This window comes from Vigna umbellata, chromosome 4, assembly GCF_029865625.1.
Source record: "Vigna umbellata cultivar VRB3 chromosome 4, Vumbellata_1.0, whole genome shotgun sequence".
NCBI classification, from domain to species: domain Eukaryota; kingdom Viridiplantae; phylum Streptophyta; class Magnoliopsida; order Fabales; family Fabaceae; genus Vigna; species Vigna umbellata.
In genome coordinates this window covers 28605967-28622898 of record NC_142168.1, presented here as the reverse complement: position 1 = coordinate 28622898, position 16932 = coordinate 28605967, and the positions used below count along the sequence as shown (strand labels likewise).

At 32.0% G+C, this 16932-nt stretch overlaps 2 protein-coding genes across 2 annotated transcripts; both read right to left on the bottom strand.

Annotated features, from left to right (window-relative positions):
* Positions 1 to 717: 717 nt before the first annotated feature.
* LOC124835533 (succinate--CoA ligase [ADP-forming] subunit alpha, mitochondrial) lies at positions 718 to 4508 on the bottom strand. Its single transcript, XM_047310468.2, has 7 exons — positions 4227 to 4508; positions 3892 to 4101; positions 3268 to 3438; positions 2621 to 2744; positions 2400 to 2461; positions 1793 to 1874; positions 718 to 1025 (listed from the first exon to the last, which is right to left on the bottom strand). The coding sequence occupies exons 1-7, from the start codon at positions 4410 to 4412 to the stop codon at positions 886 to 888; spliced, it is 975 nt and encodes a 324-aa protein (XP_047166424.1). The 5' UTR covers positions 4413 to 4508; the 3' UTR covers positions 718 to 885.
* A 1887-nt stretch (positions 4509 to 6395) lies between these two features.
* PARC6 (plastid division protein) lies at positions 6396 to 12412 on the bottom strand. Its single transcript, XM_088111445.1, has 12 exons — positions 11797 to 12412; positions 10887 to 11000; positions 10621 to 10758; positions 10418 to 10522; positions 10206 to 10328; positions 9174 to 9542; positions 8922 to 9017; positions 8696 to 8812; positions 8259 to 8324; positions 7404 to 8177; positions 6953 to 7143; positions 6396 to 6828 (listed from the first exon to the last, which is right to left on the bottom strand). The coding sequence occupies exons 1-12, from the start codon at positions 12049 to 12051 to the stop codon at positions 6744 to 6746; spliced, it is 2433 nt and encodes an 810-aa protein (XP_087967571.1). The 5' UTR covers positions 12052 to 12412; the 3' UTR covers positions 6396 to 6743.
* Between the last annotated feature and the right edge of the window lie 4520 nt (positions 12413 to 16932).

The window sequence follows — 16932 nt, the reverse complement described above, 5'->3', positions numbered from 1 at the left end:
TGTAACAAATTTAACCTCTAAATTTTTTGTTGAATGCATTTATGGATTTAGATACACCATTCAAGAATTCCAGTAAGATAATTTTATCAATTGACATGAATCTTCACGAGGATAATATTGTTTAGCAATCAACACGCATCTACCTCTAGAGAAGATAAGTTCGTCATCACAGCGTAAATAGAGCCGTGGATGATTATAAAAGGAGCCCAAAAATGCATTGAGTTTCTTCTTGTATGATTCACACAAAATTGGCTAATACTTTCTTTTTTTTTCAAAAAGAAACTTTTCTAATTTAAAAATGTTTTATAAATTAAAATTTTAAACGATAATAATTCTTTGTTTTAGTAACATGTTTAAGTATAGGTAAAATAACAGAATGTAATATATTTGTTAACCATGAATAGAAAGTAAACCTATTACAAAATTTCGAAAACTAACTCAGATGGTCTAAAATGCAACATCAAAGTGATCATTGGTGATGTTGCCTGTTAGTGGATATCTAAGTCTAACTCTAATGTCTGTCATCGTAACAAAAGTGTCTCTATAACAACGCTACCACAAATTCACACAATTTTATCATAGGACATAACTGACTCCAAGGTTATAGACTAGACATTTAATTTTAAGTCAATTTAGTTGCCCGAAATTCATTGGCAGACGGTACGCGTTTACAAATCAAAGCAACGAAAACCGGAATTCAAAGAGGACGTTTCAAACTTCCGCAAATATAAAGCATCTTGAATTTTATTTTGGTGCACCTCTTCGTAACTTCCAAAACTAAAAAAGGGAAAAATAGCCCATCATTACCAATGGGAATCAAGAAATTTTGAACATGTTATAAATAATGTGCCCCAAAATGATTTGATGAAATTAAATCAACCCAAACTATTGCACCAAGCCCCTCTGCTTGAAAACGTCTAGCATGGCAGCTCCAATTTTGGCGGGGGATTCCACGACTGTCACCCCAGCTTCCCTGAGGGTTTTAATTTTGTCTTGTGCAGTGCCCTTGCCGCCCGACACAATAGCTATTTGTCATAGAAATGAAACAGAATAAATTAAAAGGTGATACTGCTTAACGGTTCCACTAAACATGTAATTTCCCATGCTAATTTCACTTTCAAAATGTAATGATATTTTTAACGAGACCTAGAGATGATTAATCACCCGAGGACCATTCAACCTACATGGTTATCATGCTGCCACTCGTGACATATCAAACACAGTTTTTCGAACAAGTGAAACAGAAGGAAGGTTACTATCAACAAAAACAGTTGCTTGTATACCAAACTAACAAATGCCACATTATCTAACAATTAGATCTACTTTCCATCAGTTAGAACCAAAAAATTGGGATTTCAAATTGAAATTTAGATAGAATAAAAGTAGCGTGAGAATTACAATTTTAATATTTGAATTATACAATATGTGTGTGTATTTAAATTGGATAATTAGCCATCTCTTTGATTTGCATTCCAGAACTATCGCAGGCCCCAAGGTGATTAAAAGAGTGGACAAAACTCCCAATTACTTCACAAAATACTATCTACCGCTCACGGCATAAAGCTAATGGAAACACTCAAAAAATAAAATAAAAAGTTACAATACAATTTTAGTCAGCATTATTTGATTATTGGAAAATACCAACACAAACTACAAACTAAAAAATTGGAAACCAAATGAGCAAGAAACAAAACATGCCCAAGAAGCTTATCGCCTAATCATGATGAGTAAAGCAACATGCCAGAATGATATTTTCTCTCAGAAGCTATCAATTCCAAAAATGAAATCTTACCTCCAGCATGACCCATTCGACGGCCAGGAGGGGCAGTCAAACCAGCAATAAATGCAACAACAGGCTTCTCAGTGCCGCTTTCCTGTTCAGCCATTCATAAAATCAATTTAAAAACTCACAAATAGCCCTTTAGACAAAAAAGATAACAATGAGCACGTTTTACTGCTTTCTCTATAAAATGGGGTATTTAACATAAATATCACCAAGTAACTACTAGTAAGTAATAACCATTTAACATCTTGTCACCCAAAATAGGAGATTCACATCTACCAAGATAAGAATTTGAGCTTTTTTCAATAAGCAAATTTGATTTTTTTCTTTACATAGAAATGGTACATGGAATCAATGCATATCCTCTAATGATCTCTTTGCCTAGGTGTAGCTTTATCCATCCATGTACAGTTAAAGATTTTTAATATGCTCCATCATCTCGACTTACATTGTCCACAATATATGATCAAATAAATAATTTTATACCTAATGACAGTTGAATTGATTGAGGGTAGGGTCCCTTCCCCACAAGACAGACAAAGTTATTTTGATTTATAGGATACAGATAAGTACTAAAAGAAATGAATCTATGCATCAGTAACAGTTAAAAAGGAACCTTAATTAGTGCAGCAGCATCCTCTTCCGCAGTTCCTCCTATCTCTCCGATAAGAATTATACCTGACTTGCACAAACAAACAGTAACGATAAATTACAATGTCCCATTAACCTTACTAGAACACTTGATAGGAAAATAAACTATGGATGGACAGAAGACAAAAGTAGTTTATAAACAGAACACACGTTAATATTTTGACGAGATAAATTATGACAAAATACCTTCTGTTTGAGGATCAGCTAGAAACTTCCTAAGGCAGTCAACGAAGTTTGTTCCATTAAAGGGGTCTCCTCCTATACCCACACAAGTGGATTGTCCAAGGCCAACAGCAGTTGTTTGGAAAACCTGAATAGTTAAGAACAAATATATGGTTTATCCACCGGTAATAAAAGGAAATTCAATTTTCAAATGGTAGTAAATCCCAGGCACAATTATATTACTCAGTAATAGACAAGCATCACTTTTCTCATTATCTAAATCCTACACAATTAAAATTTGAAAAGATGTTTGAAAGGTTGGAATTTCTTCAAACTTGTCATAATGACAGTAAAATGTTCCAGAGAAAATAAGCAAGTTGCTTATTATGCCAAACACAGCTGAGGGAAATAATCAAGACATGAATTATAATAACATCACAAGTGGAACAAAAGATTCACAGAACGCAGTCAGTGAAAAGAAGAATAATAGACAGAAATTATTCTAGTACAATGGTTCTATATTTTTTATATGTCACCAACACATCATTATTCATCAGCACGGGTGCATCAATTTATAGTTTTTATTCTAATCATCATACATACAGCATAATCAACATCCCAAACTGTTGCAATAAAAGAAATACTCTCCCTGCATGAAAACAAATACTCACTGCTTCATACGTCAAGGTACCAGAACGAGAGACAATTCCTATGCGACCGGGCTTGTGAATATATCCTGGCATGATTCCAATTTTACATTCCCCAGGCTTGATAATACCAGGGCAGTTTGGTCCTATCAGACGAGTCTTGGACTGCCTGTTAAGTGCTGCCTTAACTCGCACCTGCAATAGAAAAAAATACCAACTACAGTCATTATACTCAACTCAGCAGCATTGATCCAAAAGTAAAGTACACAAGGCATTTCAAACTAGCCCATTGTTGGATCTGATTTGTCTAAAGCAAGCAACTCACATTAAAGGGTAAGGTATGTAATCTCAACATGTTCGAATAAACTTCTCCATGAAAACTCGAGGAAAATAATATAAAACAAAAATGAAATAAACTTCTAAAAGACGAAATCAGTCTATGCATAAGTTAAAACCAGTTTCTAGAAAAACTAAAATGAAAGAACTTCTATATATTAGTTTATATGTAGACACTAATTTTAACTTAGGAGACAGACTATATACCAAAATCAAAAGGCAATCACGATCACGAAAACACAAACCTTAAAGTGCAATGTTTATTTCACAAATTGCAAATTATGAATTCAGAATTTGCGAGAAACGACTTACCATGTCGTGTTGAGGAATGCCCTCGGTGATGCAGACGACAAGATCCAGCTCAGCCTCCATGGCTTCCATGATGGCGGCGGCAGCGAACGGCGGAGGAACGTAGATGACGGAGGCGTTGGCCTTGGTTTCCGCCTTCGCTTCAGCGACAGTGTTGAAGACGGGAAGGCCCAGGTGTTCGGTTCCACCCTTCTTAGGAGTCACACCACCAACCTGTCGTGTCAGTAGTTAGGGTTAGCAGACGCAAAAAGTGTGCATACGATGGCGGATTAACGAGAAAATAATGAAAAAACGAATGGATCGAAATCGAAATCGAAATGGAGAGAGAGAAAGGGAACCATGTTAGTGCCGTATTCGATGGCTTGTTCGGTGTGAAAGGTGCCGTTCTTGCCGGTGATGCCTTGGCAGATCACGCGTGTGCTCTTGTCGACGAACACAGCCGGCGTGGCCGCCGAGAATTGGCGGAGGCCATGGCGGCGCGAGGCAATAGAGGACAGCAATCTGGTGACGGCTTGTCTTCCCATTTTTGTCTCTGTATTTTGAGTGGAGAATGTGAATTCCTGTACTACTATTGCTGCTGTTTCACAGATCAAAACCCACTGCCCCCAAATACCTCCCTCCTTCTTGGACTTTTTACTTTAAAAAAAGAAAACACAATATTATTTAAAATGAAAAAACGTTAAATACAATGCCTTTATTCCTTAGTTTTTTATGAAAGATTGTTCTATTTTTTTTTTCTTTTTATTTCTCCATTTTAAAATTTCAAAATTAACATGATTTTTTTCAATTATATATTTATTTTCATTTATATTATCATTTAAAGTTTTCTTAACATTTAAAAGAAAGATAATTAGTAAAAATATTAGGGAGAAAATGAGTGTCACTATTAAAAATGTAGAAAATGGTGATCATTTACTTAAATAACAGGAAAATTAATATGTATTAAAAGATTAAGAAAATGTGAGTGAATATACGTTTATTTGAAAAATAAACGTGAATATCTATTTTAGTATTAAAGATAATGTGTGCATCGTTTACAAATCTATTTAATGAATAGTGTGTATAAATTAATGAAACAGTAGAATGAGGAAAAAAGAAACAAGTATAATTGGTAGAAGAGAGAGAAGAAGAATAATAAAAGAGAGAGAAAACCTACTATAATCTACATTAAAAAAAAGTAGAAAGAGAGAAAAATAGTTAATCCAGTTTGGAAAGAATTTCATTGATACAAATTTTACTAAGTAAGAACGTAATTTTAATTTTAATTGATGCACTTTTTAAAAGAGTGACTAATTTGACATTTTCAAGCCTGGAGAGAAAATAGGGTATTAAACCTATTTCATATCAAAGTGTATTCTAAGAGGTCTCCCGTAATAATTTGATCTTAAACATAAAATTCTTAGTATAATTTTCGGTATTTTTTATATTCCAATTTTTTTCTTTTTCATTATCAAAATCATAATAAAAGCAATTTATAATTTAATCTCGAGTAAATTAAAAATGACGACATTCTTAAAAATGCACTCCAGAAATTTCTTTTTAATTGAGAGAAAATTATTAAAAAAAGAACTTTGTATCTTTGTATATTTCACTTATTATTGAATAAATTTATCTAGCAAGTTTTTATTAAATTTTAATCACCCATAATCAATAATAAAAACCCTACCATCGGCATTCTTTTAATAAATAATTTATATAGTTATAGCATCAAAGATTTTTTACACGCATGGCAAAAAATATCTGCAGTTACACAGTATACTCACTTATTAATCAAGTGAAGATGAATAGCAGGTATCACAAACTGAAATTATTCAAAATACTATTAATTGCATATAAAAAAAGTTAAGCATGAATCTTGCTATGAGTAGTTAATAGGCTGAACTCAATGTCAAATACGTGCTATACTTAATTTTTGGTACAGACTAAATAGACTAAGACAGAGTCTTTGAATACCTATATACCATGTATGTAGACTATAATATATAAATGGCTTATTTTCCAATAAAACATTGTTTTCATATTAATGTTTGTTTAAAATTTTATATTTGAAAGAATACTTCCAGATACTTACAGAGATCTATTAGTATTTACAAAATTCGAAAATAAACCTTTTCAATAACCATGCAAGCACGAACAGGTACAGATAATTACTACATGTATCCATTGTTATCCTTATTTTCACACAATAAAAATGTACTTACAATTACAAAATCACTTGTAAGCTCACTCCAATTTTGTAATGGGAGAGAAGGACTTGTTCTTTTTTCTTTTCTTTTCTTTTTCTCTAAAGAATTTTGATTTGCATTGATAAACGTAAAAAGCAAGCCAAAACTAACCAAAAAAAAGTTCTAATTTGTACTCCGTTTAAATTACAACATTGCGCATTGGCTGAAGGGCATTGCAGTCTGATGATGTCTTGCTAAAAAGATAAACAGGTGATGGAAAATTACTTGTCCTTGAACTCTACATTTTTTATTTCCATCACCATCAAACTAAAGGTCGTTGGAAAAATACGAATAGCAAAAGTACAATTGACTTACTTCAGTTAGAATTAGAATAAAATTGAATCAGAAATGTTATTTTTTTCATTTTTTTTCTGATACATCACAATGAATTCGAATCAATCAGTAGGACCATATAAATCCCAATGAATTTCTTACAGGTAAAGATCATAAAGAAGAGGGGGTGTAGGATCTTATATTGTGTAAAGTGAAATACTTAGGTGTCATCATTGACCTGAATGGAGATCTGTATTTGAAATTTAAGGCTCCAGAAAACAGAAGGTTAGGGGAGGAACCAAGTTAGGTGTGCAACATAAGTTACCCTGGCGTGGCATAGTAATAATCAGCCAAACGTCATGGTGTTTCTATTATATCATTTTCACAGAACTTCCATGATCCATCGTCTTGCCTCTTCATAGCATACTTGACTTTGTAAGAGCTGCAATCAATCAATGAAAAAAGATAAGTTAATAAACAAATTATTAACACTATGCAGTGCTTGATTGTTGTTACCAAGGAAAACAAATATCAGAAACATATAGTCAGGCAGTTGGGCATGTTACAGATAATAGTTAGGGTTCTTTTGCCGAGAACCGTCAATGAGTTCAGCTGCTTCCTCTAAGAGAGCTTCTATTTCTGCCATGTCAGCTCCATTTCCATCTGATAGAATGTCAGCTCGAATGATGGATAACTTGAGCAAAAGAAATCTCCAGTAACAGGATCTTTCTTTTGCAGCAGTGGCCAAACCGTTCCACTGTCAAGGATAACAACACGAATTAATTCTTTTCTTGAGTTACATGACTTTGTATTCGTTATAATTCCATTCTATTATTATATTTACAAACTACCAAATACATGTCACGTGTCAAAAGCAATCAAGAAAATATACGGGTGGGGCCTGATGATTTTACAGTGAAGTGGTTCACTGAATGCCGAGATGAATTATTGAACAATACCAAGTTGAAATGGCACTTGACCACATCAAAAAGAGGTTAAAGCCACATCATGAGCTACCTGAGCAAGCATTGATTCGTCAAGAACTTGAGCTAGGGAACTAACTTCATGGCTAGGTCCCAAAGCTTCAGCTTTGATTGTTTGCCATTGCCTAACAATGGTTTCTGCTTCTTCCACAGGCATTGGCCTTCTGGAAATATTAATAGAAGACGAGGTACTGGTCGTACGTAAATCATGATTTCGGGCACCTGGTTGCTGCAACAAATGTATCTTAAACATCAAAAGGATCCTCTTCAGTTTGTTGGCCACAGTACTTTGCCTAATATAAGCTGGGCCTACAGGGTTGTCAGCTGAATCTGCAGCCCAATTAATGTTATCATTTGCTTTAGTAAAAGCCGAATGAGAACCAATAAGAGTCTTGCTTACGCCAATTCCTGACAACTTAATGGAAGCAAATGCAATACAACCCAATACAGTAAAGTATGTTATTCTTCCAAATATGTGTCCTTGAGGGAAGTAACCATGCCAAATTCCTGAACTCCGATGACTACCAAGGTTCCTTTTCACTTGAACTGGTGGCTCTATAGGATTGCTTACATTTTCATTTCTACCTGATAGCAATGAACTCCGCAAATCAGTAGGAGTCAGCTGCTTGACAGCAAACCCTACAGTAGGAGAAGAGCTCATGTATGAGCGAGATTCCTCAACATCTCTTCGTTCCAAGGAACCAGATGAGGATAGAGGTCTATGACATATAGTGGGCAACATTTGTTGAGCTCCTCCTTTAGAATTCTTGCTTCCAGAAAATTTCTGCTGAGCATTAAAGAAATGGCCCTACAGAAATGTTCATCAATAAACATTAATTTTCAAAATCAAAGTGAGAAACTAGTTGTTGCCTACTATAACTGATCTCACCAAAGCTGGAGAACAATCTTTAGTATCCGGAAATAATGCAAGAACTGAATCCTTCAGCCAAATTTCCTGCACAAGGTCAGCAAGGGGTCTGATATAAGAAATTAAAAAAAGCCTGAGATTTTATCAGTCTCAAGATGAAAAATATAACGCAAGACTTGGAGCATTAAAGATAAGCTGATATGTCACGTAGAAACTTAACAACATCCATAAAGATTGTTCTATCGCCAAAAACACAAGTATTTTCTGTCAAAAGGAGTTTCTTCTAAGTCAAAAAATAAATACCTAAATGAGTATATCAGTCCGCCATTTGAATTCTAGGATAAACATTTTATGAGCATAAATTGCTCCAAAATACAATACTCTTTGAAATCCAAGTCATAGTTAACATGTCCCAACAGCAACAAAAACGATAATAAACATGGTAACAAGAAAAATACCAATGATGGGTTTACGGCAGAAGCATCCATTATTGCCTTCCCCAAGACTGAATTATTTTTGGGATTTGAGTTTAACTCAAGTTGTTTAAGCTTTTCAACCACCTCAGCCTCCGTGCACTAGAATTTAAGACAAAAGTAGAGACAAATAATGCTGCAGATACTACAAGGACAAATTGGAAAGGGAGGAAAAAATAATTGCTGCTGGAAACCAAGATTCAAAATGTACCTGACCAAGTAGGAATAAGCAAAAAGATTCCTCGAATTTCAGATCAATACCCTCTGAAGCTATCAAACATTCGCATATTCCTTTTGCTTTGTTAATCTGCATAAATATTTAACAGTTCAACATAAACAATTAGTATCAAGATGAAATTCAGAAAGACACTGTTTGAAAATGTATGCCATGAAAACAGTATTTATGAAATATGAACTATAACGGGAGGTATTATATGCCTACAAGATTCAGAGAGGGTATTACCAACTCTTTCTGCTTGCTGGAAAACCCAATTGCCATATGAGCTTTAAAAACTCTATAAAAACAATTAGAATCTATTACTGCCTTTAGATTCTGTGATTCAATCGTCTTCTTATTCTTTCGCATCACAGCTAAGTTATCCCAAGGAAGAAGATCAACAATCTCTTTAGCCAGCAAACTGTCAAATGCTTGGCACAGAAAGGAAGGCCAGTCCTGTACTTGGCATGAAGCTTCAACATCAAGACCCTGCCTGAGCAATTCACGCAAAGCTGAAATTGCACCTCGTCTTCTATCAACATGTTCAGGAGCCTGTGGCATGCTCAGTAGTTCCAAGGTGCAAGCTGGCGCAAGCTCTTCAAGAGATTCTTCAATCTAGAAACCATGACAAGCATCCTCAGGATTGTGTTCCATGCCTAATATAGAGACATGATGTGATAATTCAAACAGAAAAGTAGTTGAGGTTTCAGGGGTGGTTTCGATTGTTTCAGAAAAGAAAATCATTTTGTTTTTCAAAATATCTCAGCAAGCAGCCAAAATGTGACTCTTCTTCAAAATTAAGTTGAACCACCAATGCTACGGAATGGTATATTGGCCAGTAAAAAGTGTATGAAGTGCTGACACAAAGGAAGGAGAATGAAATTAAAATAGAATTTATAGAGTAATAAAGTCGCTAAAAACAAATAAGTACGCGAGTTACTAAATATTTATATTATTGTATTCTCTGATTGTGCCTAGGTTGGCCATTTACAAAGTTGACCAGAAGTCTACTTTTAAAGTTTCTTCAATTATAGTAAGCAATAACAACGTAATGTTGAAATGCAAATAATCGTTTTCACTAAATATGTGCACTGAATAATTCTCAGAAAACTCACATACAGAAATAAAAGTTAGGAGTGACATTTTTTTTCATTTGTTGACTTTAATGATCTTTATTCTTTTCTGTTGAATGAAGGGGTAGGTTTTATAACCCAATCTTTCGCTCATAAAATGTTGACTTAAAAATATTTAGTGAATAAAGACTACTAAAAAAACTACCTGATATAGCAGTGTCATTTTCGAAAGAGATGGTTTACTTCTTAGAAGACACTGGGCACGAGCAAGAGCTTCGAAACCTTGAGATACTTTTTTCTTCTCAAAGCCAATCTTCGCAACTGCACACTTCAAGAAAGCACCAATGGTAAAGAAAGGGTAAATACTGCAACAAATTCAGGGAGTAATTATTCAACCTATCTGTCCACATGTCTTACCTCAGCCAGCGCCATAGAAAGAATCATATCATCAGTATATGGCTTGGCATTTTGGTGCTGAAGATTTGTCTGTCCTATCTCTAGCACAAGCTTTGATTCTCCAACCTAAATAACAGGAATATAAAAGTAATGGTCATAAGCCGTGCAAGTGAACCATTGGAATAAGAAAAACCAAAGAAGAATTATTCGCATGCCAGGGGTACCTCTTGAAGAAGGCAAAGAGCACCAGGCAACCAAGACCATGGAATTCGAAGTGAGGACTTAGGGGGAATCTTTTCCCTCAGGTTGCCAGCATATTCTGGCTCAAAAAGAAGCTTATCCCTAACATCCATCAGAAGATCCTGCAAAGCAAAATTAGACAAGAGCAACAACCAACATTCGGTACAGTTAATTTATTGGTATGCATGTCAAAGGCCAAATTTCGCACAAATTTACAATCAGCTGATCACAGAGCATAACTGATCCACACCTGACGAGCTGCAACAACATCAACTGTGTAACCTTCATCAATTTCTGCATTTTTCAAACCCATAACTGCCTTAACTATTTCATCTTTCTCTGCCCGATCAGGAACACCAATGAGCTGCAAGATGACATAACTATGTGATCAATGGTGAAGTATAAATCTTAAGAAAAATGAAACAAAAGTAGGACCGAATTTTTCTATACAAGAAAGATAGCCCAATATTTATCACTCTAGTAGTAAGCCTGAAATTATAAAAACTCATCCTAGCTGCTGAAAATTTCCAATCCAACCCCCAACACCTTCCCTAAATGGAAAACAAAAATACAGTTACCCACCACTTCTAATGTAGCATAACTGCAGATAAGCTAGGCTCCGCACGCAAGTCTAATAATAAGTGCGTTTGGATAACCGCCAAAAATTATTCTAGTCCCAAAAATCATATCCAAAAATTGAAAAAGTAGAGAGAATTATTTGTTGCTTTGACTTTTATTGTGGAATCAGATCAATTATGAAAGAATTGCATCTAATATAAATTCCCATTGCAATTTACGCATCAAACCAATACTTGGATTAGTGGTTTACTTATCGTCATCCTCTACTGAGAACTTGAAGACATTTTCAGTTTCAGAAAACATGTTTATTCATAATTTTCATTTTCATACATAATTATAATAATGTTACGCTGCCGGTACTTTTATTTAACATTTTAAAATACTTGCATTAAAAAATTGCATTCATGTATCGTTAAACAGAATAAATATTACTAAAATATACAGCATTTTCTAAATGGAAACCCACAACCAGATTCTTCGTTGACCTTACAAATATCTTCGTCAAGTGAAATTTTAACAAATTAAAAAAAAAAGGAAAAACAAAAAGCACACAAAACGACAAACGCAGTGAGCTCTATCACCTGGTAGCACGAAACAGGAATTTCAATTCCAACGCTGAATTTCGTCTGCGCATTGTCGGCAACGCGAGTATCAGCGGACTTCAACTTCCTCCTCTCGAGCAAAACATCGTTCTTCCCCGCACGCGACGAAACGCAAAACGACGCCGAATTCACTTCGCTGTGAGAACCGGCTAGCGAAACCTTGTAGTCACAAAAACCGATGCGAGCAATGCCGCGGAGAGAGGGAGCGATCGCAGCCGCGTAAGTGAACGCCATGAGCTCACACTCATTCCCTGACCTGAAACCCTAAGCAGCGAAAAGCGCTTAAATCAGCTTCCGCGACGCGCGTTGTTCCCATCGAATTGGAACTCAGAGGAACGCATTGCGCGAGGTGGAATCGGCGGTTTGGGAATGGAACTGGTAGAGAAACAGAAAACGTGAGAACGAAGTGATGAGTGTGGAAAACGTTGGAAAAAAGAAGGGAGCGAAAATGCAACGGAAAATGAAGAGAGAAAAAAATGAAAATTAGGAATATTCTCAGGGAAATTATAACATGAAAATTTAGAACATAAATGTGTTAAGTGGAAATTTCTGGTGTTTCTCAAAGATATATCACCGATTGAGCTATATTTGTGGGATTTAATTTAACCTAATGCTTCTGACATGCTCTTTTGAACATAAATAACACGATAATGTCTTATCCTCCATTAATTATATATTAATTATTAATTATTAGTTATATGTATAATGTTGCAATATTTTAATTAAAAAAGTATAAAGTATGCTTCGTTTCTTTTTATATTTTAAAGAAAGCAATAAATAAATTACTGCTTAAAAAAAATTACTTCTTCATATGAATTACTAATTACTAATGTGAAAGCAATATTTAAACATGCTATTTTACTAATAATTGATAATTATTTACACCTATAAAACTATGCAAGGGGTTCATAATATAATTCAAGAGATTTGCGCGTTTTAATTATTAATTAAAAAATATTTCAAGAAATTAGTCTCAACATTTGTGTAGTTCTAATAGTCTTTTTACGTAAAATAAAAGTACTAATAGTCTTAAAAAATGAAATAAAGAAGATATAAGAGTGATAGATAGGAGTAGTTTCCAATTTAAATATAATAAGCTCAAACATTATTATGATCAAATTTTACATATATAAAAAAAAGACGTTAATTATTTCCAAAATTTTGTAGAAAGCGTAATTTTGGTAACGTCGTAGTTTGATAATAACTTCTCTTACAATAAGATAACTTATAACATGTTTTAAACAACTAATAAAATTATTATAGACACATATCGCGTTATTTTAACTAAATTTTATATGATATATTATTTTTAAGACTTTACTTAAATTTTCATTTTAATATAAAACATTTATAAATTTAAAATTTTCATAATTTTGTTTTATTAACATTTATATTTGTTATAATAAAAATCTATTTTATTACATTTTATTAATATCAAAAATATGTTTTAATCGTATGACTCGGCATCTTAGATTTCATAACCTTGAAAATTTGTTAGACTCAAATCTTAGAACTAATCTTTTTTTAGAAATAATCTTAAACTTCAAATTTTAGAAATAATCTCTTTTTAATCTAATTTAAAAATAAGACGTCTGTTTGTAAAAAAAATTAAAAAAAAAATCTATGAACTTTATTTTATGAATAGAAGAATTTACAATTTACATTTATTTTTCAATGTATTTTCATTTTTAGCTTTATAACACTAATTCATGTAAAAACTAACTTATTATACAAGTAAAACTAATACTCTTAACAGAATTTTCAAACCTAGTTACACTAACTTTTTTATTAATTATATATTATACTGAAATTATTTCATTTTTACGACTTCTTTTCTATCATTTTCTAAATTGACTTGTCTATCTACAAAGACACGTGGATCTATGTATGTTCAACATGTTTTGAATACTAAGCTAACATGTTCTTTACTTTTTGAAATAAGTAATGTAATATAATACTTTTTTAAAGCGGTTTCTAATATTATATACATAATATTAATCTTAGGATTTATTTTGAACATTTTTTTTTCATAAACATTGAAAGAGTAAACAAATATAAGAAATAATTAACTTTAGTAAAAAAGTCATTAATTTAAGAAATTAACATTTTTTAATTTCGTTTTTATTATCTATATTTTTTTGTAAATAAATAAATAAATATATATATATATATATATATATATATATATATATGTGTGTGTGTGTGTGTGTGTGTGTGTATGTAGGTATGTGAGAGAGAAAAAGGATAAATTATCAGTTTAATTTGAGTTATCAATTTAGTTATAAAGAAAAGAAAAACATTCATTTTAAATTTTAAACATGATTTTTTAGTCACCGAGCTTCTCGTAGACCTATTTTATTTTATATATGAATGTTAAAAATTCAATAAATATGACTTTTTTTTGCTATGTTTAAATCATATCAGTACATACTAATATTAAAATTTAAATGATAAATATGTATAAATTAAATTTTATAATAAAGAACATGTTATAGTTTTGATTGGAAGAAAAAAAATCAGTTATAATAAAGAAAATGGAATTTACTACATTAATATCATTGTTTGTTTCTTCCTTAATTTTTGTTATTTTTTTCCAAAGCCAGTTTACCATCCAATGTTTTAATAATAACAAATGGAATGAGGTGATGCATGCAAATATGATAAGTTAGTATCAAAATCATTTACGTAAACTTTTTTATGAAAATTTGAATTGTTGAATTATTAATAACTGGATTATAAACACTTAAAAAATAGTTAAGAGCATGAATAGATTTTTTTTCTTTTTATATAAATTGAATTTGAATATTTTCTTATTGAAATATAAAACTTATAAATAAATAAAAATAGTCAAGTTTTGTTTTATAGAGATTTTTTATTTTTTACGTTCTCTTTAAGATTTAGAGCAACTTATTCGTATTTTCGAAAATAAGAGATCGTCATAGATGTTTGGATATGAAATTGTATGATTCTAATCTAACATAATTTTCTCATGAGTAAAATCAAATTTTATCTTTTTTTTTTAATCAATTTAATAAAACAAGTCTCTTGAGTTATTATAACTTAAAAGTTCAATATGAATATTTGTTTATTTAAAATTATTAAGGTATGTTGAGATTGTTTATTTAAAGTCAATAACCTTAGAATATGGAACAAAGTTACTTTGTTGTTAGTATGTTAGGTTGGACGATTTTAAAAAGTATGTGTTATTCTTCTTTATATAGGTACAATTAAATATGTGCTAATGAACAAATGGTGATGTTGTTGATTTTTTAAAAGTGACAGTGATTTGATACAGGTGAAATATATTTGTTTGTGTGAGTAGTGAACTAAATTGATATATCAACTTAGACAAACTTATTCATTTAGATGTTATTTTAAAATAAATATATCAACTTAATATTAGAAAGCATTTGAAAAGTTCAATTAAATCCAATTTGAAGCTTTGATATATCTATTGAGTATTTTGATTTGTGTAGATTATTTGAACAACTCATTCTCTTTATTAATCAAAATCTATCATAGATATGTGTGAAACGCAATATAGATAAGACATGTGTCATAATTTATTGTGAGATATTGATTTAATGCAAGTATGTAATGCAATTGTAGTTATTATGAATGAGAAAATACTATTGTGAATGGTTTTAGAACTTATATTGAATGAAGAATAAAAGATTAAAATATTTATAGTCTACTAGACTAAAAAAACATATTAGGTGGTGCAAATTAATGGAATGTCCTACAATTGTAAAAAATTAATGGAATGTCCTACAATGGTGCAAATTATATATTTATATATATATATAATCGAACTAATTAAAAACTAACTTTTATCACATACATAAATAAATAAGTCAAACAAAACATAACAACAAATGATTAAACTATAAAACATAGAGAAGTAGTAAAAAGGAAAATGATTTGAACGAAAATAACTATGCAAAATTGTATGAGAAGCAACTTGAAGACAAAAAGAAAAGAAAAAGAAAATTATAATATATATATATATATATATATATATATATATATGTGTGTGTGTGTGTGTGTGTGTGTGTGTGTGTTTTTTTCTACTGAAATGGGATGAGGACGACGTCTGTGAAGTGTCTGTCTCCGTTGAACATCCGCTCCGCTCCTCGCTATGTATAACCGATTGGTGTAGGGTGATCTGCAGAATATACTTGATGCTCAAGTCAGAATCTGTGTAGGTCTATAGTAATTCAATGATGAATCAAATTAATCATCTATTTATAGAGTTTATAAGAATCTGACAAATTAATTTACTTCTTAATCATCATTAATGCAAACCTTAACCACTCAATAATAGTCGTTGCAACATTAATTGGATATTAACTCTGCTTAATTGTTGTCTTGACCGAATGACTACGAAGTCATGGTTCGTAATGCGGTCGTCCGACCCATTTGCCTTAGCACCCAGTATGACTGGTCGGGTCTAACCCTATAGCAACAATGTACTATCATCTTCATCAATACATGTATTGTCATTTTTTCTTGTACTATTATCGCGAGTGAAAATCACAACTACCAAAATATAAGGACAAGTTAACATACAATAATCAAAACATCATAACCAACATACACATCAATTATAATATAACAACCAAAGTAAACCTTACATAGTCATGTGTCTCCCAACGTCATACAATTACTCCTATTGTTTCACATCACCACAAAAAAATGTTATTTGTGCAAATAGGACAACCACAAGTGAACTCAACATCAGAAGCCGATTTGTAACTCTCATACGCAACTTACCAATTTAGGTGTCATCTCCCATTACTCTCCTCGGAAACTCCAACAAAATATACATATATCATTTCCTATTACTCTCATTGAGAGCTAAAATGAAGTATACATGTGTCACTTCTCATTAATCTCCTCGAGAGTCCTAACGAAATACACGTTCGATACAATTACAATATTACCTTTCACATAAACACACATTTAGGTTTCCAAATACATTTACGTTTTTAAACAAACATATATTAACATGTTATCATAATCATACTAAATAATATATTCCCCACAATTTAGACTCATAAAATACACATCACATACAAAAGAAAAAATAAGAATATAAGTTTCCTATCTTACATT